The sequence below is a fragment of the Asterias rubens genome, chromosome 9, assembly GCF_902459465.1.
Source record: "Asterias rubens chromosome 9, eAstRub1.3, whole genome shotgun sequence".
In the NCBI taxonomy this organism is placed as follows: Eukaryota; Metazoa; Echinodermata; class Asteroidea; order Forcipulatida; family Asteriidae; genus Asterias; species Asterias rubens.
In genome coordinates, this window is record NC_047070.1 from 618,981 (window position 1) to 642,123 (window position 23,143).

General features: G+C 36.8%; 2 protein-coding genes across 3 annotated transcripts; one reads left to right on the top strand and one right to left on the bottom strand.

Moving 5' to 3' along the window:
* The first annotated feature begins 48 nt into the window (after positions 1 to 48).
* LOC117294422 (sideroflexin-2-like) lies at positions 49 to 8,597 on the top strand. Of its 2 annotated transcripts, none has more exons than XM_033776812.1 (10): positions 49 to 132; positions 1,048 to 1,282; positions 1,799 to 1,969; positions 3,346 to 3,444; positions 3,870 to 3,945; positions 4,511 to 4,657; positions 5,090 to 5,156; positions 5,698 to 5,797; positions 6,690 to 6,737; positions 7,412 to 8,597. In XM_033776812.1, the coding sequence occupies exons 2-10, from the start codon at positions 1,077 to 1,079 to the stop codon at positions 7,509 to 7,511; spliced, it is 1,014 nt and encodes a 337-aa protein (XP_033632703.1). In that variant the 5' UTR covers positions 49 to 132; positions 1,048 to 1,076; the 3' UTR covers positions 7,512 to 8,597. The 2 variants fall into 2 exon arrangements, with proteins under 2 accessions (XP_033632703.1, XP_033632704.1); XM_033776813.1 differs by having other exon boundaries at positions 104 to 187.
* Positions 8,598 to 13,163: 4,566 nt separating this feature from the next.
* On the bottom strand, positions 13,164 to 21,467 carry LOC117294849 (BCL2/adenovirus E1B 19 kDa protein-interacting protein 3-like). Its single transcript, XM_033777389.1, has 6 exons — positions 21,329 to 21,467; positions 19,081 to 19,219; positions 18,008 to 18,092; positions 15,940 to 16,034; positions 14,090 to 14,233; positions 13,164 to 13,602 (listed from the first exon to the last, which is right to left on the bottom strand). The coding sequence occupies exons 1-6, from the start codon at positions 21,372 to 21,374 to the stop codon at positions 13,560 to 13,562; spliced, it is 552 nt and encodes a 183-aa protein (XP_033633280.1). The 5' UTR covers positions 21,375 to 21,467; the 3' UTR covers positions 13,164 to 13,559.
* Positions 21,468 to 23,143: the final 1,676 nt, after the last annotated feature.

Here is a 23,143-nt window from a genome sequence, read left to right on the forward strand (position 1 = left end):
TATAACCTCTTCTCCGGGAGATAGAATTATTTTTGTGTGAAACTGATACGACTTTCTACCTTCTATGAATACGAGGTTTAAAGTTGTTGACGTCGCGATGAGTCTCTCCTTGATTGATTGAGCAGATTGAGTGTAAGTTTGTAAAAGTTGTAAGCAGCGTTTGCGCAAGTTGTGAGTGGTGTTCCCGGTATGATATTTGTTTTTCACAATGTTTTTTTATTACTAATAATTTATATTTTATTATTTAGTGCAAGTATGTTTTGTCCAGACATTAACCTAAGCTGTTTGCTACTCTCTTCAGTTCGACTTCGGCGGGGGCTGATATGAACCCGCTGATATCGAGGGTGTGCAGCGGCGGTATATAGAGCTGGGACTTTTTCAGTGGGCGGGGCGGGTGGGGGCATTTTTGGGGCATTTTTGGGGATGGAGGCGGGGTTAGGGGGCGGTGGAAAAGAGTTTGTCCCTGCCTGGGGGGATGCTATTGCTAGCCCACCTTGTTGAGCTGTTAATAGTTAACATATCGATCTGATGATACCGGGTGTAAAACTTAAAATAAAACTAAAAAAGAGAGCCATTACAATTTACATTATTTATTAACACTACAGCTCAACATGGTGGGCTAGGCTAGGGGGAATGCAAGCTTTTATTTTGGGTGGTTATGCTGCACCCCTGCAGGGGGGCCGCATTCCTGGTCACGATCATTCCCTGGGAGTGGGACCCTGCATTTTTGGTAACTAATTTTGCTTTTATTTTAGGCCTATTTTTTTGTAAGCACTGATTCTTTTTTTTTGTTGGGGGGGGGGGTTGGGGACTGGACATTCCTTTTACAAAGTGCTGGATGCCTGTTTGTCAACAGAATCCTTAAAAAAATAATTCATAGCTCAAGTTAGCTCAAATCTGTTCAATCAAGACTCCCCTTCACTCTTGCTCAGCCTTTCACTCACTGCCACTATCACTCAGTCGTCAAATACATCAGCTGGAAGAATAAAATGATGACATTGTTTTCAGTTTTCTTCCTGTGATAATTTCTCACTGTCATACTTACAGGCTTAAAAGACTGCGTCTCTCTTGGAAAGATGGCTGAATCTCTGGTCAACCAGGAGCAAAATGTTCAAATGACGCCGTTTGGGAAGCCTCCAAGATTGGACTTGTCCAAGCCACGCTGGGACCAAACAACCTTCGTAGGCAGACTGAAGCATTTCTTCAATGTGACTGACCCACGTACTGTTATATGCAGTGACAAACAGCTGTATGCAGCAAAAGATTTGGTCAACAACTACAAGTGAGTCCTAATAATATATCAGGCACTTTGAAAGGTCAAGGGCACCAAGGCATTTTCTTTTTGGTAAAGGGCACCCTATGAGGAAATTGTAAATTTCTACTGGAGCATTTCAAGGGCACGGAGACAATGACCAGGATGGAGGCAATCGCCTTTGTTGCCTCCTTGAAGTGTAACGATGAACTCTACTCCAGTGTGGTGGTTAATAACTTAATTCATAATTTAAGAATTTGTCAACAAGCGGTTATCTTCCTAATAAGTAACACTGTTTACATTACAAATCTCTGTCTGTGAGTTGTGGTGGTTCTAAAAAGAACTTGTGGGGTGACAACTCAATGCTTTGATTTTGTACCAGAATCTGTGCAGCAAACTACAAATGGGACATTCTGAAGGTTTTGTGCCCTGGAAGATAATTGGGAAGATGGTCAAAAGTAGCAAGCACCCTTTGTGAAACATACAAGTTAGCATTTGTGTATTTTTGGTTATAGAAGAATAATTGCCTTTTGTTTTGTTTGATAGAATGGGCCTTGAACCACCGGGTACCACAGAGGAGCAGCTTTGGTTTGCACAGAAGCTTTATATGTCAGCTTTCCATCCAGACCATGGGGAGAAAATGAATCTGATCGGAAAGATGTCATTTCAAGTTCCAGGTGGTATGGCAATAACGGGGGCCATGTTGCAGTGGTACAAGTAAGTAGAATGGCAATAACGGGGGCCATGTTGCAGTGATACAAGTAAGTAGAATGGCAATAACGGGGGCCATGTTACAGTGATACAAGTAAGTAGAATGGCAATAAGGGGGGCCATGTTACAGTGATACAAGTAAGTAGAATGGCAATAAGGGGGGCCATGTTACAGTGATACAAGTAAGTAGAATGGCAATAAGGGGGGCCATGTTACAGTGATACAAGTAAGTAGAATGGCAATAACGGGGGCCATGTTACAGTGATACAAGTAAGTAGAATGGCAATAACGGGGGCCATGTTACAGTGATACAAGTAAGTAGAATGGCAATAAGGGGGGCCATGTTACAGTGATACAAGTAAGTAGAATGGCAATAAGGGGGGCCATGTTACAGTGATACAAGTAAGTAGAATGGCAATAAGGGGGGTCATGTTACAGTGATACAAGTAAGTAGAATGGCAATAAGGGGGGCCATGTTACAGTGATACAAGTAAGTAGAATGGCAATAAGGGGGGCCATGTTACAGTGATACAAGTAAGTAGAATGGCAATAAGGGGGGCCATGTTACAGTGATACAAGTAAGTAGAATGGCAATAAGGGGGGCCATGTTACAGTGATACAAGTAAGTAGAATGGCAATAAGGGGGGCCATGTTACAGTGATACAAGTAAGTAGAATGGTAATAAGGGGGGCCATGTTGCAGTGATACAAGTAAGTAGAATGGCAATAAGGGGGGCCATGTTACAGTGATACAAGTAAGTAGAATGGCAATAAGGGGGGCCATGTTACAGTGATACAAGTAAGTAGAATGGTAATAAGGGGGGCCATGTTGCAGTGGTACAAGCAAGTCAGAGACTTCATCAGGGCTATAATGTGAGGGTGAGGGGGAATTTATTCACAAGGGGTCATGGCTCACATATTTTACTGGAATAACACCAGGGGTCGATTTCACAAAGAAATAAAATTGATCGCAAGACAAGTTGTCAGTATTGCCATAGTGATTTGATTGAATTGCAGTTAAGATCAATCTGAGCTCTTTGTGAAATCAACCTCGGGGGCTATATTTATTAAAGCACTAAGATTCATCATAGGATGACTTGTCAATATAATCAGAGTGATTTGTACCGTAGCATTCAGCAGTAAAGATTGATCCACACTTAATATCAATCTTGGCTCTTTGTAAAATCAAAATGAGAATAAACAATAGTTCAACTTCTAAAACCATAAACTGGTTTTAATTGAACAAACACTAAGAGAAGTCTTATTGGCTGTTCCATTAGCAATGGCTAAAGCTGCAGCTGTCATTTAACTTGGACAAGGCCTTGTATTCTTGGGTTTCCTCTTTTCATGATTTGTAAACTCTTTATTTTTCTTGTCCTTTAGAACAATGCCTGCTGTTATCTTTTGGCAGTGGATCAATCAGTCGTTTAATGCACTTGTTAACTACACAAACAGGAATGCTGCATCAGCAACCACCAGCAAGTAAGTACTAAGGATTGTGTCACCTTGTTTACCAAAATAGTCACCTTGTGCATTCCAGGGTTTTCTTGGTAGGCAAGAGACTATACCAGTTAGATGAGAAATCAGTCAAACTTGTTTTTACAAAATCAACATAGAAGGAAGAAATATGTAAAATATCAGTTGAAAGTTTTGATATGTGCCCCCTTTTCTCGTTTCAAAAAATCTTAAAAATTGAACTGTGGAATCTTTGTAAGGTTTTCTGTTTCTTCCTTTGAGTACAAGAATTGTGCCTGCAGGAAATCTAGAATATGGGTTTGGCGATTGATGTGGGTGCGATGCAGCCAGCATGCACATCAGGAGTGCGCAATTATTTACACACATGAATGACTTGGCCTAAATTTTTTACATTTGTCACAGATTTTATTAAGTTCTCTTGTCGTTTTCAGAGAAATTGGTATGGCCTATGTTACAGCTACCAGTGGTGCCTTGGTAACAGCTCTTAGTCTGAACTCATTAACAAAGGTAAACTCAGCTTAAGCTGTGCCAAATAATAATAAGTAATAATAATAATAATAATATTAATAAATATTTATCCTACAATTTGATTTCTCCAATCAGAAATTAATAAGCTATAATGAACATTACCTGGGATTTTGGCTGGCACTCTGTTTGTAGAGTTTTCTTTGCTTTTAGCCATAGTTTTACAAGATTTAACACAGAGGGGTGAAAATGATGAACCAAGTTTGACTTGACTGCTGACTTATTGTTGATTTTTCAGTTTATCTGAACCGTTTTGTATCTTTATGATCTGTGCAATATGCAGACAAATTGTAATTTTAACAAAGCTGTAAAGGAAATAGAAAACGAGAGACAGTCAAAAACATATGACATGATGTTTTGGCTGGTAACTTTCCCCAGTAAGTAGTTGTTTTTTTGCTCAGTTTACTATATTGCGTAAACAGTTTTATAAAAAGGCAGAAAACAATAGGGTAACTCTCGGTGACATTTTCATTTCTAGGCTATGAACAACGTTTCTGAAAAAGTTTAGATGTATTTTGATGCAAGTCTCTTGGTTGTGTTTTTACAGAAATCCCCACCCCTTGTAGCCCGGTATGTACCGTTTGCAGCAGTTGCAGCTGCAAACTGTGTCAACGTTCCAATGATGCGTCAACAAGAAGTCCTCTCTGGAATTACAGTTTGTGACTCTGATGGGAAGGAACTCGGTAAATCACAAGTAAGTCAAAATGAATCTATCATTTTCCGTCATGATTGTATCCTGTGAATTCACTTAAAGGGTTTTGATACCTTTTGGAGATCAAGTTTTTGGCCATGACACTGTGAATGAAGATGTATGTAATATAGTTTACCTGTAGAAGTTTCAGCTTCATTAGTCCTCAAGTTTTTGAGAAAAAAAGTGAAAATCCCAGAGTGATGTTTTCAGGAGAGTCACGTGTATACCAGTAATCATAATGGTAAATACATTGTACATGCTAAAATAGTGTTTGTCTCCTGAGACGAAACTTATCTTCTGTGCACAGTTAATGAACCCTACACAAACCAGACAGTTGAATGGTTTTGACTGGTTGTTAAACTCAATCAGAAATGTTATGGAAACTAAGAGGCTGTAATAAAAATTGTTCTTGTGTTTTTGTTTTTATCTGATTAGAAAGCAGCTAGGAAAGGTATAGCCCAAGTGGTGGTTTCCCGAATCACTATGGCAGCGCCTGGCATGTGTGAGTAAATCTTGTAAATTTTTGGGAGTTACTTTTCAAGAAAAAAGTACAAAAATATCTGTAATAGATTTTGCATTGGAGATATAAAGTATTGGATTTTACTCTTACAATGGTATGTGTTAAACACAGATACCTTTGACAAAAATATATTTGCCAAATTATTGGGTCAGTACAGAAAGGAAATGTAAAGTTGAAAGTTCAAAACATTTACGTTCTTTCTATTGTATAATAATGGGACAAATATTATCTTCAAGTCATGGAAGTCTGTGAAAACAAACATTTCTATATCAGCATTCTGTACATGAGCCTACATGTACATGTACATGTGTATTACATGTATCTTGCTTTCCACACCCCTCTGCCCACCATGCAGTAAAAGTATTACCACCTAGACATGTTCGATTTCACAAATTGGAAACACCCACAACAAGGTTTTATGTCAGTGTAGATTTGTTGCCCATGTTTGGGCTCCATAATAAAAACAATTTTGTTGTGCTAACATCGGTATCAAGACTACTATTTACTGTCTGTTTTATTTCAGGTGTGTTACCTTTGATAATGGAAAGGCTACTCAAGTTCCCTTGGTTTAAAAGAGTCTCTGTTCTACACGGACCATTTCAAGTCCTGGGTGTCGGCTGCTTGTGAGTATAGACGCTTTTTTTTTTACCCATAGCCATGTCTGAATTAGTGGCTACAGCTACGGCTACATTTTGCCTCTATCATGCATTGAAGTATAGTTTGTCATTAGCAACACCCATAGCAACAGTCGTAGTCGTAGCTGCAACCGCAAACTTTTGTTCTTTGCATTTTAGATTTGTATGATGTCTGCTACAACGACTTGCTAAGTCAAAAGTGCTCGCTTAACTTGGGTTCCTTAGACTTTTTTTGGAGAGGGTCGGTGTGTTGCATGGTTAGGGGGAGGCTTTTACATATTTTATTATTTTTATTTATTTCAAATCTTAAGACATACACAATTATTAAAAGATAATAGATAAGAGACATAGATAAGAGACATAGATAAGAGATGCAAATTTAACATCTTTTATATCGTTGCGGTACCCGCTGCCAAAACATAGGATTCAAACTGCCTCTAGCTGCCGGGCAACCTCGGTAGTCTAGTTGGTAAGACACTGCTCTAGAATTGCAAGGGTCGTGGGTTCGAATCCCACCCGAGTAACATGCCTGTGATATTTTTTCACAGGACTCGGGAAAGTACTGAGTATACAGTGCTAACACACATCGGTGTATGGGTAAAAACCCAAATTAATATTCTTTATCCCCGATGCAAATTTAACATCTATTATATAGAACTTCAAAAAAAAATTGATTTTGGGTCAGGGCCACACCAAGCATGAATAAGATGGAACAAAACATGTCAACGCAGTGTTCTTATTTATTAAAGGTAACAGTGTTTCATTCAGTAGGCTTTCTGCCAACAAACATTGAACAAACTAAATTACATTATTTTCACATGACAAAACCTCTAAACTAAACCATGTCTTTTGAATAATCATTTTTTTCTTCTTTTTACAGTTTGATTTTTATGACGCCAGTGGCATGTGCCATCTTTCCTCAACAGTGGTAAGTCAATTGAATATTGTTAATTACTGTAGATCTTGGAATAACGGTTCGGTCCCAACTTTATAAAGCTGGGTTAAACTTCATTGCCTTGCTCAGCTCAGATAGTTGTACTCGCTGCACCATGTAGAACATTTAATTCAATGGGCTTTAAATATAGAATATCACTCCACACTAATGATGTCACTTTTGCTCAAAATACCCTAATGTCAGACGAACATTCCACACCACTCACACTATCATCGAATAATCCACATGCCAGATCGCAATAAAAGTAGTTAAGTTTGTACACAGGAATAAACACTTGGACAAAGAATTTGCTCAGCAAAGAATGATAAAAAAATGGGAAATTAAAGGGAAGTTACTGAAGTGTTTTTAGAGCGGTAAGTAAAATTTCCACCATCAAGTTTGCAACAAAGACGCTGGACAGCCAACCATTCACTGAATTTGGTGCTCACATTTTAGTGACAATGAAAACACCTGTACATGTTTGGTAAGCCCATTATGAACTGTTAGGATTTTTTATTGGGACCTCCACACTATTTCAGATGGATATATTTCTATGGAGGATTGGTACTAATTTAAACTTTAATGCCAGTGAGCTTTCGGATATGAATCAATGTTTGTATTATTTTTTTTTTCTTTTTAAATTTATGTTTCCCATCTTTATCTTTCAGTTCTTTGGCGGTGAGCAAGTTGGAGCTAGACTTACAAGCTTCAATTAAAGCAGAATTTGGAGACAGTATTCAGACAGTTTACTTCAACAAAGGCTTGTAACGTCAATCACTTCTAAGACATTATACTATTTTATACAAATTATATAAATACTGCAGTTTGTTCTGCAGTTTGGGGTAATTTTCAAAATGATCTCGAGAAGGTCGGATTTTGCGGATGAATATTAAGCTGAGCATAGGATATTGACTGCTTTTACTTGTGCCATGGTTAAAACTACGACCACAGTATTGTGTGCTCAAGACCTTTTCTTGCCCCGAGTTTTTGCCTATGGAAAGCCATAAATACAAAACAAAACAAGATGGCCACAATTTGTAACAATGTTACACAAATCTTACATAATAAAGTTTAATTTGTTGGAAACAAAGCAACCAATCATGTGGGATATTTTATGTCATAATAAGTTTGGAGAAAATGTTGAATTTGGTTAAAGCATGTTGCAACATGATTGAATGTTTTACTAGCATTCGGCCATCCATGCCATTCAGGGCAGTTTGTGTATTAACAATAAAAAAGGACTATAATAAAGCTGATTCTCTCAGGAGGTTGTCGCCATTAGGAATGCCATAGAATATTATCTGTAACCAGTTGCCTGCTAATTTCACTCGGTGACTGTGACTGTATCTGAATGAGCGACTGTGGGCTTACTCCAGGCCTGTCTGTTTCGATTTTGAAAGTCTGCTTCGATTTGGTAATGGGCGTCCTATGAGGAAATTGTTAATCTCTACTGGAGCATTTCAAGGGCACCAAGGCAATGACAAGGGGGCACAGAGGCAATCGCCTTCTTCACCTCCGTGAAGTATCAGGCCTGCTTAATCAATGCCCGTAGCAACAGCCATAGCAGCCAATTTGGACACAGCCTTAATTTCTTTATTACCGTCATTTTTTCTTGAGGTATTTAAAATCGGCCATGGAGGGCAACTTAGTTGCTGACCAAAATAAAATTTTGGCATGAGGATTTGTCTAACAATCATGAGTTCTTCCTTGAGATATTTCAATAATACCTTAAGCTTTATATGATGTATGTATTAAGAAATGTATAATGAATAACAATATATTTCTATCTGAGAAACAAAATCAGCTATTGAGGTCATCGTATATAAAAATATAGTTACTGTCAATAAATTATGAAATTACTAATCAACCAGTTATTGTCAGTGTCACTTTTTTCAAGTTCAGACGCAGGAAGGGATCATTGAACATTTATTTGAACCCCTGTACAAACCCCCATACATTGTACATGTTTTAAACACAGCGTGTTCCACTTCAACTTGTAAGCATATTGCACATTTTAAAACGCAAGCGCAAATCGGAACGGGAATATTGGTTTTTAAGTCACAAGTGAAAGGACCGAAGACAAATCCTTAATATGCTGCAGCAATTGCAACCGTCATTTATTTATTCTTAAAATAATACAATAGATGGTAAAGACACATAACAATACATAACCACAGATTCCTTGTATACAAAGCTATATTTTTACAACTTAAATATCTTACATGTATGCCATGCATTCTCTTGACTGTTTCTTTGTTTTAAGCAAGTTCACTGCTTTGAATAAAATGCCCATTTTTAAATCATAAAAAACTTAAAGAAGTCCACTTCTGAAGACTGCCGTCCACAATTTGACATTAGTGTGCATGTCGATTTTAATTAATTTCCATTATTCACTTTAATATTCACAATGACATCACACAATTATATTTTGTCACCAATAAGACTCGATATGTATCTCTGCAGATTATTTGGTTAAGTTCATTCTTGTACTGTAAACTTTCAAGATTACAAGTGCTTTTCCTGAGACTTTCAACAATAAAATAAGGCACCTAATAATATGTCGGGAAAAACACTTGGTGCATTGTTACCTAGAGTGCATGAGAGAACTTTTAACAGTTGAAACGAATTGCCGGAGACTCGGTTTTAGTGGTATAACATTTCGAACCAAACAAGACCAGAGGACATGCACTAAAGAAGTTAATCATGGCATTAATTCACTTTGTTTTTACGGACTTGGTTAAAAAATTACATTTACATACGTCACAGGTTGTAGGCATTGCTACATACCCAAAGTTCATGGCACTGCTTTTATCTAATCTTAGGGAGAATTTGTATTAACAGGTGGAATGCCAGGAGGCGAACCACTCGAACTAGACTTGGTGAAAGAAGCATGCTCCTACCCAGTAAAAACAACAAACCATACCGTTCCAGGGAACTAGACTTGGTGAAAGAAGCACGCTCCTACCCAGTAAATACAACAAACCATACCGTTCCAGGGAACTAGACTTGGTGAAAGAAGCACGCTCCTACCCAGTCAAAAAAAAAATGTGTCCAATGTGAGAACGATCACAACTTATGCATCTTCTTAGTCCGTCTGACCCAGCGCTCTGTTTCCACCTCATTCTCAGATATGGCAATACAATTTAATGCAGAACGTTCATCATAAAACCAATTAAATACATTTCGGCATGCAAAACTCAACATGAATAATTAATTAGCACAATCTACCCCCCGATTTTCTCAACGGATTCACATTGGTCGACTTTTGAGTCGAAAAAGACGGAATTCCGGCAAAAGCCGGAAAAAATCACAGCCCTGTATCTTAGGGTAGGATTTGTATTTACAGGCGGAATGCCAGGAGGCGAACCACTCCACTTTTTGTACCAACATGAAAAACTGTTTGCCTAAAGCTGGCATAGAAGTTTAGCTCTAGCCTTAAAGTGGATAGTGGTGTTTTATCAGGATGAAATTACAGTTAGCAGTGCCATGAAGTTGGGTCATCTTTGCCTGCCAATTCAACAAGTACGACATACATGTACATGTAGAGAAATTACTTTCAATAAATACCAGTTAACCAGAAAAATACTACGCATGATTGAGAAATATCATTTGCATTCAAAGCTTCAAAATAACAAAATCTTTGTTAAACCATCCCAACTGTAAAAGTTAATTATGAAAACATGCATTTACTTTTTTAAATATCCTACATTAATAATAATATACATTATTGATAGGTTTCTGTGCTTAAATTGACACACGTTGTCTTTACAGTAACCAAACCTGGGAGGCCCTTAAATGTAGGATCATACTTTAGTACGTGACCCGTAAGACGTTTTGGTGTGTACATATTTGTTCATGGCAAACCCATGTGGAACCACGAGGCTGCACAACCCATAACCTAGTTCTGTAGCAGCTTGCAAGTACATGTAGTGCTAGATTATCAAATATTAATTTGCTAAAATCTTGGCATAATTGCACAACATTTTTGTTTATAATGCCGACCAGTGTTTACAGAGTCAAGGGCGGCATCACCTTTCCCATGACCAGAGTCAAGGGCGGTATCACCTTTCCCATGATGTCAACTAATTGATTAAAACAGACCCTTCATGTTTGTGGCTGATAATGCCGGCTGCCAACTTTGAAAATGCCCTCAACAGATTTAAGATGTTGATTCATAGTTTAAAACCAACGCCTACTTTATAGTTGACTTTTGCTGACTATGTAGGCCTAATGCGTAGTCTCCTTTCCATCCAACCCAGATTTGTAGAACTCAAGTCCAGGACCCAGACTCGGGTCCATCTCGAGTCACAATTCCAATGACTCAGACTTGACCCAAAGGATTTGTGACCCGGGAGTCATTTATTTTCACCAACAATACAATTTTTTTTTTCAATAATAAATTCAAGTCTGATGATTTGATTGACATATTCACAGAGAAATATTAACATTTTGCACATGACTCGACTGGCCATGCGTCTTAGACTTGACACAGGTGACCGCAATACTCCAACCATGTGAAGAAAAAAACTCAATCATTAAGAAACAATGGGTTGATGTATTTATAGGCAACAAATTTACATTGCACACGTAAATCAGGTGCATAATCAGAAGTGACTTTGACAGGTAACCCTGGTAACCCTAGTTGGTTACATAAAGATCCCCTATTTAGTCTTGAAAATTAAAATGCTTAGCAAAAATTTTACCTAGAAGCCTTCTGAATTTCATAAAATGTTATACTATACACATACAACTAACCTGGTTTTTTTTTACCTACACTTTTTGAAATCATACTCAAAAGGCCAAGGATGAAGGACCCATATACAGTTAAAAGAAAACAAAGGCAGTAAATACAAACTTTTACTCCTTGATTTCATTTACTTTTTTTTAAGATGTAAAGCTTTGGGTGAGACAGTACGCCATTTATTTTTTTTTTTTTAAAGAAGGAATAGTCATGTCAAGTGACTGTCAATTTCCTTTCCATGAATATTTAGACATGCATTTAATTATAAAATCAGACAGTCCATTTTACGACACCGTTTTAATTATCCCAAATTCGCCTTTTATACATGCAGCATAGTTTAAATTCTTTGGAAATAACTTTTTTTTTATCAACAACAATAAAATAAATAAATGATTGAATCACTTCCCTACAGGTCATGGGGTCACATTACCTAAACAATATGTACCTGGTTTCTTTGTCTTTTCAAGCAACTTCTACCAAAAAACATAATGATTTCACATATTTTTAGTTCAACCAATTCGCCATCGAGGTCAGACACAGTTTCCTCCACAGGTCACACTCAACTAATAACACTGGTTCATATATGGCAGCCACAAAATGTACACTCAACACAGAGCATAAACTTACACTTTTAAACATGTAGTATTAGAAGATCTATCAAAACAAACGGTAAAGTATGGTGAATTGCTTTACAGCAGTTTGTAATCATACATGTACCATTGAGAGTCATAAAGGCAGTTACTGTTGGTTACTGAAGGAGTAAGATGCAGATTACAAAACATAAGTTCCATGGAAACATGTTTAGTTTAGCATTTTGCCACAATTGAGATGACATTCATGGTTTATCGTTAACTATTGTGTGTAACAGACAGCATAACCATGTTGCTATGGTTACAGTTTGGACCTGGGGATGACTATGGCTGTGATGACGAATACACAAAGGAACATTTTCCATTTAATAATGTTACACCCTTAAAGCTGAGACACCTACGATGAGAAATCTTTCAGAACAATAAACTTATCTTTCAAAACATAAACATTGAAAAAATACAATTTCAATATCAAAATTGGAAATGGTCTTAAATTTTATACCAAATTTACCTTCGCAAAAGAGATATTAACCAGTCATCGTTTTTATTTCAAGGCTAGTGTAGAATTCATTGTGAAAAACTCACACAGATTGATATATTTGATTGATAAAACATCAATCATAACTTTTTTCGCTGAAACTCACTCTGGATTTGTGTTCACAAAAAGTAATGTATTCCCTTTGTAGAATAAAGTGAGTTAACTCTTACACCAGTTTACTTGGGGCTCAGTTTCATAAAGCTGTTTAGCAGAAGATGCTTCTAAAAGGCACTGTACAAGTTTGGTAATTGTCAAAGACCAGTGTTCTCACTTGGTGTATCCCATCAAAGCATAAAATAACAAACCTGTGAAAATTTGGGCTCAATTGGTCATCGAAATTGCGAGAAAATGATGAAAGAAAAAACACCTTTGTTGGACGAATTTGTGTACTTTCAGATAGGAATAAAAGACTTCTAGCTAGAAGTCTTTTATTATTTTAGTGAGAAATTGCCTCTTTCTGAAAAGCTACGTTACTTCAGAGGGAGTCGTTTCCCACAATGTTTTATACTATCAACAGCTCTACAGTGCTCATTACTAAGTCAGTTTTTAAGTTAATATTTGTTTTGAGTAATTACCAAACGTGTACCTTCCCTTTAAAAAAAAAATATTTGCTGAGCAAAATTTGACAGGGAACCTGTCAGGAACTACCAGTGAAAACTGCATGTTTATTTGGCTGGTAACCTGTGTTTGTTTGTAAAGCAAGACTTTTTTGTAATATATGCTTAGCAGCTTTATGACATTGGGCCCAAATGAAAGAAGTGCACATAATGTTGGCAACGTACCCTGACCAGGAGCACATTTATTTTGTTAGACTCTTGAGTTTAAAATCAGATTGTAGCGACATGTCTTAAGACTGTTTACAAATCTCTTGAATGGTAGTTTTTTTTGCACTAGTTGGATTCGAACAGGCTACCTTGATGAATGCATTATGCTGCTAAACTTGATACTCAACTTGATCGTGGGGAAATAACACGTAGGCCAATGTAGATACTGCAAAACAACAACAAAAATACCTGATTTATTAAAAGGTATTAACTTTATATGACATGCATGATGGTTTGATGTATAGGCTAATGAAAATTATTTATAAGTTTATTTATTAACATAATTTTAGACACATTGGTTCAACTTTGACTTTTGCTTGTGAAAAGTTTGGCTGCCATTGTTTGCTCTTCTACATGTACTTTTGTTTTGAAATGACAAGACTGTAATGGTCCAATAGCCAAACATCTTTTTCTCATGACACGCTCTGACTGTGCACATAGCGTGTGCACATTAACATTTTGGTTGGCAAAAATGAGGAAACTTCGCGATGTTTTGTACACGGCTAATTGCTGCGTGACGCATACACGATTAAGCGTCTGCTTATTGCACATCTCTATGGCGTTTGCCAACCAACACGGTCTGTACGAATGCGTGAATGTAATTAGCATATTTTCATGAAAAGGGTCCATTGTTGAGATTTTGACATACTTACCCAAGTCCCAAGGTGAGTAAATTGGTGAGGATGAGGGACGGAATGAACACACTCAGGACTTCAGCCGATAAGAAGTTACTTTTCATCGCTTTGGACTTGCGGATACTCAGCCGGGTGTGGTCAGGATGCTTGAAACGAAACTCCCTGAAAAATTAAACCAACAGGCTATGCATAAATACACTGATGAAGACAGTTCTCCAAAAACTAAAAGCCAAATTCTTATGTGTCATTTTCCTTCCCATTTGACATGTTTTGATGAAATCCAACTTCACACACACATGTGATTTGCATTCGAGTATATGAAGATGCTCTACCTTGTCAGACTTTTTGTTTAAATAATATGAATACATAGGCCTAATGTAAAGAACATAACTCTAGCCTGTGCATATGTACCTGTACAATGTATAGTATCTCTAATCTAAACAAATTGGTAACAAAACTAACAATGAATAAGCCTAGTTTAAACACACTAAAGTTAACGTGAAGCAAAATTTTGTGATGCAAACAATCAGTAAGCCCTGTTTTCCATAAATTGTAGTGACTCCAAAATAATGTGCTTTTTTGTCCTCACATTTCACGATAATTTTGCAGTAGGCTTTAGAAAGTTGGGTGTGTGAAGTTTTCAGGGTGTTAGAGTTAAACCTTTACAATCTAAAATTTAGATACACGTGTACGTATTTAAAAAAAATATATATCTCTAATAAAATGTATGCCAAAGGTTTAACTTACAGGACCCTTTAAAAAAACACTTAGACAGTTCACTGACAAACTGCTTATTAAAATGATGGAGAGGTCAACAAACTATTTTAAAGGGGTACATCCCAGGGGCCTCTCTCAAATCTCTGCTTGGGGGCAGGCTCCGCGCGCTGCCAACACAGGTCAGCCTTTAAACTGCACTTTGGAGCAGTGCGTACTGCATGCAGAGCCTTAGCAGGAGCCTAAGCAGAGAAAGCCCCCATATTAATTGATACTTCAGCGGAAATGACCGAGGACATGGCCATTTGATGACCCCTTGACCATCTTATAAATTTACCGGTACAAATTGGTCTATAAGGGCCGCAACAATGACTAAGATATTACTGTTTAAAGCAGTTACTGCATTCACATCAGGGCCCATTTCATGGCTCTGCTTCCAAAAGCACACAATCGGTGCAAGCAGGGAATTCCGTGCTTACGTCAAGCATACTTCAGGGGTTAGCAGGGAACTTTTGCTTGTGCACACTTCACATAACTAGGCATTCTTTGCTTACACAGCTAGCACAGACATTTGGCGCTTACACAGTAAGCAGCAAATGGTGGTTGTGAACGCAGAATTTGGCGGTAAGCAGAGCCATGAAATTGGGCCGAGAAGCCTGAAGGGTAATCCCTGGTTACTGTTCAAAGGGAATTCATACAACAGAAAATAAAAACATTACCTAATAACAGGCATCAATAGGTAAAATATCCCAAAGTGTCTCACAAAAAAATTATTTGAATCAGATTTCCTTAATGCAATCTGTAACAAGGCAATTGAATAAAATCTGAAAATAAAATACAAAAGTGCAGAGAACCATCCAAGTACTTCAAACACATCAATAAAATACAATAAAAGGAAGTTCAAATGCAAGATGATAATGTAGAAAGCTCCCTGAAAAACAACAAATCATGTTCTGATTCACCAATTTGAAAACAAGAGAATATTCCAAGATATTTATCAAGACATTCAAATTATTTAACATTATAAAATAGTAACATGTGACAATTAAGAACAGAAAATAAACTAAACATAAAAACACGCACTAGGGCTAGGTCAGAGGGTAAAAACCCTAGAACACAAAAACAGACAAAAAATCATTACTTGATTTACTTACTTTGGAGGGAGTGGTTCCGGCCTGCTGGACCAATCCCAAATCCACTCTGTACCATGACCCACAGCAGTACTAGAGCCGGGTAGAAGAGGAGCCGTCTAAAACAGAAACGACAAATACCTTCACATTAAAGAAAAAACTCCAACAAAGTAGTTTCAAGCGCCAAAATGGTTTCCAGACAAAATTTGTTTTCAGTGCAGTTGGAATCAATCTCAGGAAAGGTTCTAAAGTTAAAACATCATTTAATAACGCCAATAACTCTTATATGCAGTAGGCCTAACATACACAGCACAAATACAGATTATTGAAATTAATACGTTGTAGGCCAATAACTAATATTAAATTAAATTCTGCTTGGTTACACATTGTTATGACATCCCTAAACTTAGACACCCCTACGTTCCGACCCCCTAGTATATTTTCCTACTCAACCCTAACCCTAACCTTACTGTGTGAATCAAAAGGTTTTTTTTTTAACATAAAAGGGTTGTCAAAACATCAGGGATATCAGATAGAGCAGTCACTATCCACTTTAGTGAACAAAGTAAGAAAAACTCTTCTCCTGTTAAAGGAAATCAATCAAAATCTCAGATATGTGACACAAGAAAATGAAGATGAAACACTGAGAATTTGACAACACAATTTGACCACCTGAAAGTTCTAGAAAAAGTCTTTGCTCTAACTTTCTTCATCTTTTTTAACTCTTTTGGTGACCTTTACAAAAGATCAAAATCAGAGCACACTGTGCATAAAAATGACTCATCAACTTTAAGAGTAATGTTAATCGTCACATAAACTTGTATGCATGTCCTTCATTATGGTTAATAAATACATACAATTACACACAAAGATAAGAAATAAGTGCTGGTACTAAGCTACTCATGTAATATCTACATGATCTAGGGAAGTCACATTATTCATGCATTCATTTTTAAAATAGAAAATATAGTGACAGGGAATGGGAAACACACTAACATCAACAAATTTAAAGTCACCATATTTCAGCACAATCTCAATATTAACTGAATCAGTCTGGTGACAACTTTGGGTTTGATTTTATGAATATATCAAATGCAATTTTGAGTCCGTTTTGTCACAAAATAAACACAATTCACACGGTAAAGTCTTGACTATGGCATGGACGAAGTGACAAGTCAAGTAGTGAATTTTGCGATTGTGACAATGTACGTGTACAAATGATGCATAAAATGTTAATCGCATAGATCTTTTCCTTTGCATTACTTTCACCCCAAAAACAGAGACGAATCTTTTTTAATTCTAGCCAACGTGGAAGACCATTCTATGCAGACATTTCCTGACGTGACAAAAGTGCCATATATACCTTGTTGTGCTGTTTGGAAAAAATGTGCGGGGGAATGCTTATTTTGAAACTAAGCCTTAATTTTAAAGTATCGAGGGCATCCATGGCAAAATAAAGGATGACACTTGACATGTGTACCAACAATCACATTACAAGGATCTCTGTGTGGTATAAGAACAGTGAGTCACCAAGGAGGTTGGAATGCATGTCTCCAGAAGGAAGAACCCCTCCATTCCAATCCATACGGCATTTTATACCCAAAAGGTCACAATGTAAAACAGAGATCACACATAAATTACCAAGGTTAAGGTTGGCATACATGAAATATGTACATACATTCCATTTTTAAATAGTATCATGCATAAATGTGGAAAACATTCAACAACGTTCATAGCTTGAATAAAATGATAAAATAGTTCAGACTCCAAGCATCCAGAGACAGTTGTGACTGGTGTCTGTTACAGGCTGGTACAGGGTGGTATTTGGCACGTAGACATCCTAGACAGACAGCCAGGTTCTGTGTACTTCGATCTCTAGAGTATTGTTCCCAGGAAAATAAATCAAAACAACACATGATTCTAGGCAGAACTGGGTCAACTTATAGACCCAAACCCATGACCACCTGCTACATTTATGAACACTCTACAAGAAAAGTTGCAAATTAAAATTTCAAAACAGGGATACAAAGCACACAAATTGAAGGTCTGCTGGATTAAAAAAAATAGGTTTTGTTTTAAAAGTTTGACTTACCTGTGATCTGTCTGAGCCATTGCTGTAGGTAGACCCTGGGGCACTGTTGGCACCACTGCCATTCGGACTGGGTGGACCTTTGGGGCTAAAAATTACAAGCAAAAAAGAAGGATCAGTCAAATACTCTGCTCTCAGTGTTAACATTTTAAAGGAACCCAAATTTTATTATAAGAAATCAAATGGTCTCTGTGACCTAACTGGCGGTGTGACTAGTGGTTATGATCCGACTAGAACACAGGTACGTCATGGTTCAATTCTTTTCAAACTAATCAATCTGATCCAAACATTGAGGTTACACAATCGTTTTGTTTTTAAGTAGGATTTGAAACTTTGCATGGTGGAAATAAGATATAGAAGAGTTTGCGGTAACACCATGTAATGAATCTCTAAATGAGTTGGGGTGGTTCTGAAAAGAACCGTTGGATTAACTCGACGTTTCGATCATCAGTATGCTCTGATCGTCTTTTGGAGAATGCCGTTTTGTTTTTGTTTTTCAGAACAACTCAAAGAAAGATTTCATGCAGCAATCTCCATCAGTAATCTGCTGGCCAATCTCTAGTTTAAAAATCACCTGTCAAAATGATCTCCAAGCAGTGGTTCGGCTGGCTAGTTCATAGCCCCCCATACTTGTGTGGCCAACTCTCTGAATCCTTGCAGAGTTGGCCACACAAGTAGGGCTAGCTTAGTGTAGAAAAGCATCCCTCTGGAAGCTTTATTTCTAAAATATGAACCATGGACCAATGAAAAAGCTGATGGACATGATGGACTAGTGAAAGTAAAACGACATGTATCTGGTCCTGCGGACTAGTTGCTAAAAAAAGATACTTGGGTAAACCCTGTCATAAATGGTGGTTCTGCAAACCTTAATATATTTTCATATTATTTCAGGCCTGTATGCTTCGTTTTTGAAAGAGCAACAACACCAAGGCATTTTCTCCTTGGTAAAGGGCACCCTTTATGAGCAAATTGTAAATTTCTACTGAAACAATTTAGGGGCACCAAGGCAGTATGACAAGGGGGCATAGGAGCATCACCCATGTTCCCTCTGTGAAGGCCTGTAGTTTGTTTTGTACCTTCCTCCCTGAGAACTTCCCCTTGATGTTGATCTTGACTCCCTCTGAGCTTCCATCAACAGCTTTTCCATGTTACCATTGTAAATAGAGTGAGGTCTGTTGCCATCACCTCCTTCCTGATTGAAAACTACCCAGGAATCTGCAAAATAATCATGATTCAAATCCACAAAGTTTGTTATCGTAATGGTATTGATGGTATTTAATTTAATTAGATTGGAACCAAATACTGTAAAGGAATTTAAAGTCACCTGGAAGTGGTATTTTTTTCAAAATAAAGCTTTTGTCACTAATATGTGTTTTGATGAGTGGAATGTGAATAAACAGTTAGCTAAGGTTTAAAAAAATAAGTTCTTATGTTATTTACAAATTTAAGAGTAGACCCCGACCCGAGAAGGTGCTGTTCGTGACGTCAATCGAGGCAGACTTTGCCTGTAATGCGTAGAGTAAACACAATTGCAAAGTACATGTACGGACCAAATCGTGAGTTGGTACATTTAAAAAAAAAATGTTTTCGTTTTTTTCCGGCAATGCCGACCAGGTGTATTGCTGCTGAATGCAGAAAAACACTTTTTGAAACCAACTCACGACTTGGACGTACATGTACTTTGCACGTGTGTTTACTATACGCATTGCAGGCAAAGTCTGCCTCGATTGACGTCACAAAAGGGGTAGGCGGAGTCAGCCCCCCAAACAAATTTATATATTTTTTAAACATATAAATCGTGACAAACAATTACTAAAAAAAATGTTTTATTGTTCGTAAGCATATACATGTACTCTTATGTTTGAAAGAAAAAAAATTCTGTTTCCAGGTGACTTTAAACAAACAGTTATCAGAATTGAGATTTATACTGCTGTACGGTTCTCATGTTATTTTTGCTTCTCTGGACTGGTGCATGTAATTGTCTGTATGCCTGGACTCTGGATGCCTGGACTGGAGTAGAAACAAGGTGATGTTCATTCATCTCAATCTCCATTGGTTCAGTCAGCAAAATACCCTGCTGGATACATCAATGCTAACAATTGATTTTGTCGATATTGTCATGGAAGTAATTGGAAATAATTATGTGTATACGGAGGATGCAAACCCCTCAAACATATTTTGGTCTAAATTTGTGTTAGTTTATTTTCAGAATCAGTATGTATACTCCCAGAACTTTAAGATGACGTTTCGCAACAGGGAGACGTTAGCAGATCTTTTCCATTTCAATACTGATTTATACTGCCAAGAATCCATGATGTCATATTATGTAGACCCTATTGATTTTGTCATTTGATTAATTTCAAAGGGTTGCCTCACAGTCACATCCTCCTCTAACATTATGATCGTAACCCTCCATCCATCCTCCCGTCATCCCAACTAGTTAAGATAATCTGGATCTGGAGATGGATAAATATTCTCCCTCAATACTCTTATTATTATTATTATTATTTATTTGGCAATTCACATAAAAATACAAAAATACAAAAATTGTATACGTAAAGGATAAAACTCTTAAAAACATTAAATATATAAATATATACATCTGGATTGGAAAACATTAAAAAGGGGGATACATCAAGATATAAAAAAGGAGGACAGTCAGTAAAAGAGAAGACAAAGTACTACACGACTGAGGACAACAGAAAGACAACAATCCAGGTTTGCCACAGGACTGACAAAAGTGCCTGCACTGTCACCAGAGGTGTGTCAGTCCAACCTGGAAGGACAAGAGACAAACAATTTCACATAAAAACCCAGAGCAAAAGATTACAGAATAACAATACAATTACAAGAAGAGCCCATCACTCAGCCCATATAATCTTCCTCCATGATGATCAGCACAAGTGTCACTACCTACAGCAAATAAAATTCACTGTCGAGCAAAAGTTCAAAGCATAGAGAAAAAGAGCAGTAATCTAATAACTTTATTATAAAAAAAAAACAATTTATTGCAGATTAATTAAACAAGAACAACTGCTCGTTTGTTTGTGACCTGACCTGGTATGAGGTGTACTGTTTATTCTAAACTCAATCTAGAACAGTAAATTCACAACTTGTTGATAAATGATCAACGAGCCACGTCCCAGCATTCGAGCTGACGTTGGCGGCCACGCACTACAAACGTCATGCAGTGGCCCCTGGCCTAGAATCCAGATGTTTCTATATTGTTTTTCTAAACTAACTGCAAAATGTATACTGTGAGCCATGCATTAGAAACGAAAGACTTGGACGAAAGCACAATCAATCCAATCTATGAATATTTACCATTTAACGATTCCTCTCCATGTCTTCGTGGTGAATTAGTAGCCATTTTCACGTCTGTTTTTATCTGTCGTATGTGGAAAACCTGTTTTTATTACGCACGTAAAGTCGTACCATACACACAGCGTTGCAATGTTTTGCTTCCGTAATCCGGACAGGGGAGACCCTCCTATTTTTAAATGGGAATGTTTACAAATTGTTTCTTCGTTTGGTATTCCCTTTCGACATTTTAAAACATAAACAAAATATAGTAATAACAAAACTGTTACAACAAATCTAAATTTGGAAGTAATTTGAGTGAAAAGTATAAAAGTGGTATAATTTAAAAAACGTAAATAAACCCATATTGAGACGAGGAGTGTGCACTCTGTAAAACTGCGCTAAACCTGCCTCCCTTAACGTAATTAGCATAATAAATGAATATTTTGACCAATGAGAAAGCTCGAATTGGCAGGAGATAAGATGGTCCGATGAGACACGATTGACGTCATTATGTAAACACACAACATGTGGCAATAACAAACTAAAAGGAAAGGTGTGACATTTTATCCTTTTTTATGCGTTTTTTATAAACAAATGTAGTTTATTTTACTTTCAAGCTATTTTTTTCTCCCAAACCTAATAAAAAGAAATAGTATGAATGACGAACTGTTTTGTTTCTGATGAACATAAATTTAAACACTGTTTTGTAACCAATATTTATTGAAAACGAGTAATAACAAATAACAAAAACACAACAAAAGCATCTCTCGAAAATCAATGTGCTTTTTATTTAATCAATACACTATAAGTTGTATAATTATTATAATCTACACTATAATATTTCTCATTATAGTTGTATTTTATAATTAATATAGTCAAAGTCGTGATCAAATTACAGACTTTGGTGTCAGTAACAGGTTACACGCATGTTACCATGCTACCACACACATGCTCTGACACCCCCCCCCCCCCCACACACACACCCCTAATTTGTTATTTTCTCATCCTGACCATCTAACCTCAAACATGCTACCTAAACCCTGTTGTGTAGATTGAGGGGGTTAACCACCACATGGTTTTCAGAACAATATATAGGGGTGTCGAACACAGAGCTAGCAGTCAGCCCCAAAATCACAAACAATTCTTATTGTCTATAAACCAAATGGGGTGCTCTTTTCAAATAAATGTAAACAAGAAATTTCAGTGAATTGTATGATTTGTAAAGGGAAGAAAGGGAAAATCAATCAATAGATTTTGTTTTGCCTGAAACTGATAGATTTACATGATCCTGCTTAGCAATGTGTGTAAAAATAAATTTGTGTCCAGTTAGGATTGTGAATGGTTTACAGGTATTTTAACTGTTGATTCGGTTACACAGGTAACAAATATTTTCTTGCAATAAACCTTTTTCTAATTATGCAAATATACTTCAAGTGGTGTGTGTTTCAAAAAAGTAAAACAAATTAAAGATAAAATAATTACTCACTTCAAATATATATGTATTTTTCAAAACAAATTATTTATATAAAAAACAAACTATAAATATTGCTGACCACTTTAAACATTCACTGTTGATATATTTATCCAATCTATCCATTCTCACATTATTCCTGCACTAATTTGTTAGTATTAGATCCAACATAAATTGTCTCAAGTTAGTTTTAGCCAACTACCATTGTTAGATGAAAACCAATGATTTTAGAGTATGATTATAACTGTTGTTATTTTGGCAAACCCTTTTAAACAAGTAACTACGTATGTCACCTTGACTACAATCCTTGTAAGATTCCACAAACTAATAATTAATATACAAAAGGTTAAATTTGTGAAAATAGA

Bases quoted from the DNA above. Each gene is read 5' to 3' on its own strand.
- LOC117294422 (XM_033776812.1), top strand. From the start codon at position 1,077: ATGGCTGAATCTCTGGTCAACCAGGAGCAAAATGTTCAAATGACGCCG. The intron at 3,946-4,510 runs GTAAACTCAGCT...GTGTTTTTACAG, and splicing joins GTCTGAACTCATTAACAAAG to AAATCCCCACCCCTTGTAGC. The intron at 5,157-5,697 runs GTGAGTAAATCT...GTTTTATTTCAG, and splicing joins TATGGCAGCGCCTGGCATGT to GTGTGTTACCTTTGATAATG.
- LOC117294849 (XM_033777389.1), bottom strand. From the start codon at position 21,374: ATGGCTACTAATTCACCACGAAGACATGGAGAGGAATCGTTAAATG. The intron at 19,220-21,328 runs GTAAATATTCAT...ATTATTTTGCAG, and splicing joins TGGAGAGGAATCGTTAAATG to ATTCCTGGGTAGTTTTCAAT. The intron at 16,035-18,007 runs GTAAGTCAAACT...TTTCTGTTTTAG, and splicing joins ATGGCTCAGACAGATCACAG to ACGGCTCCTCTTCTACCCGG.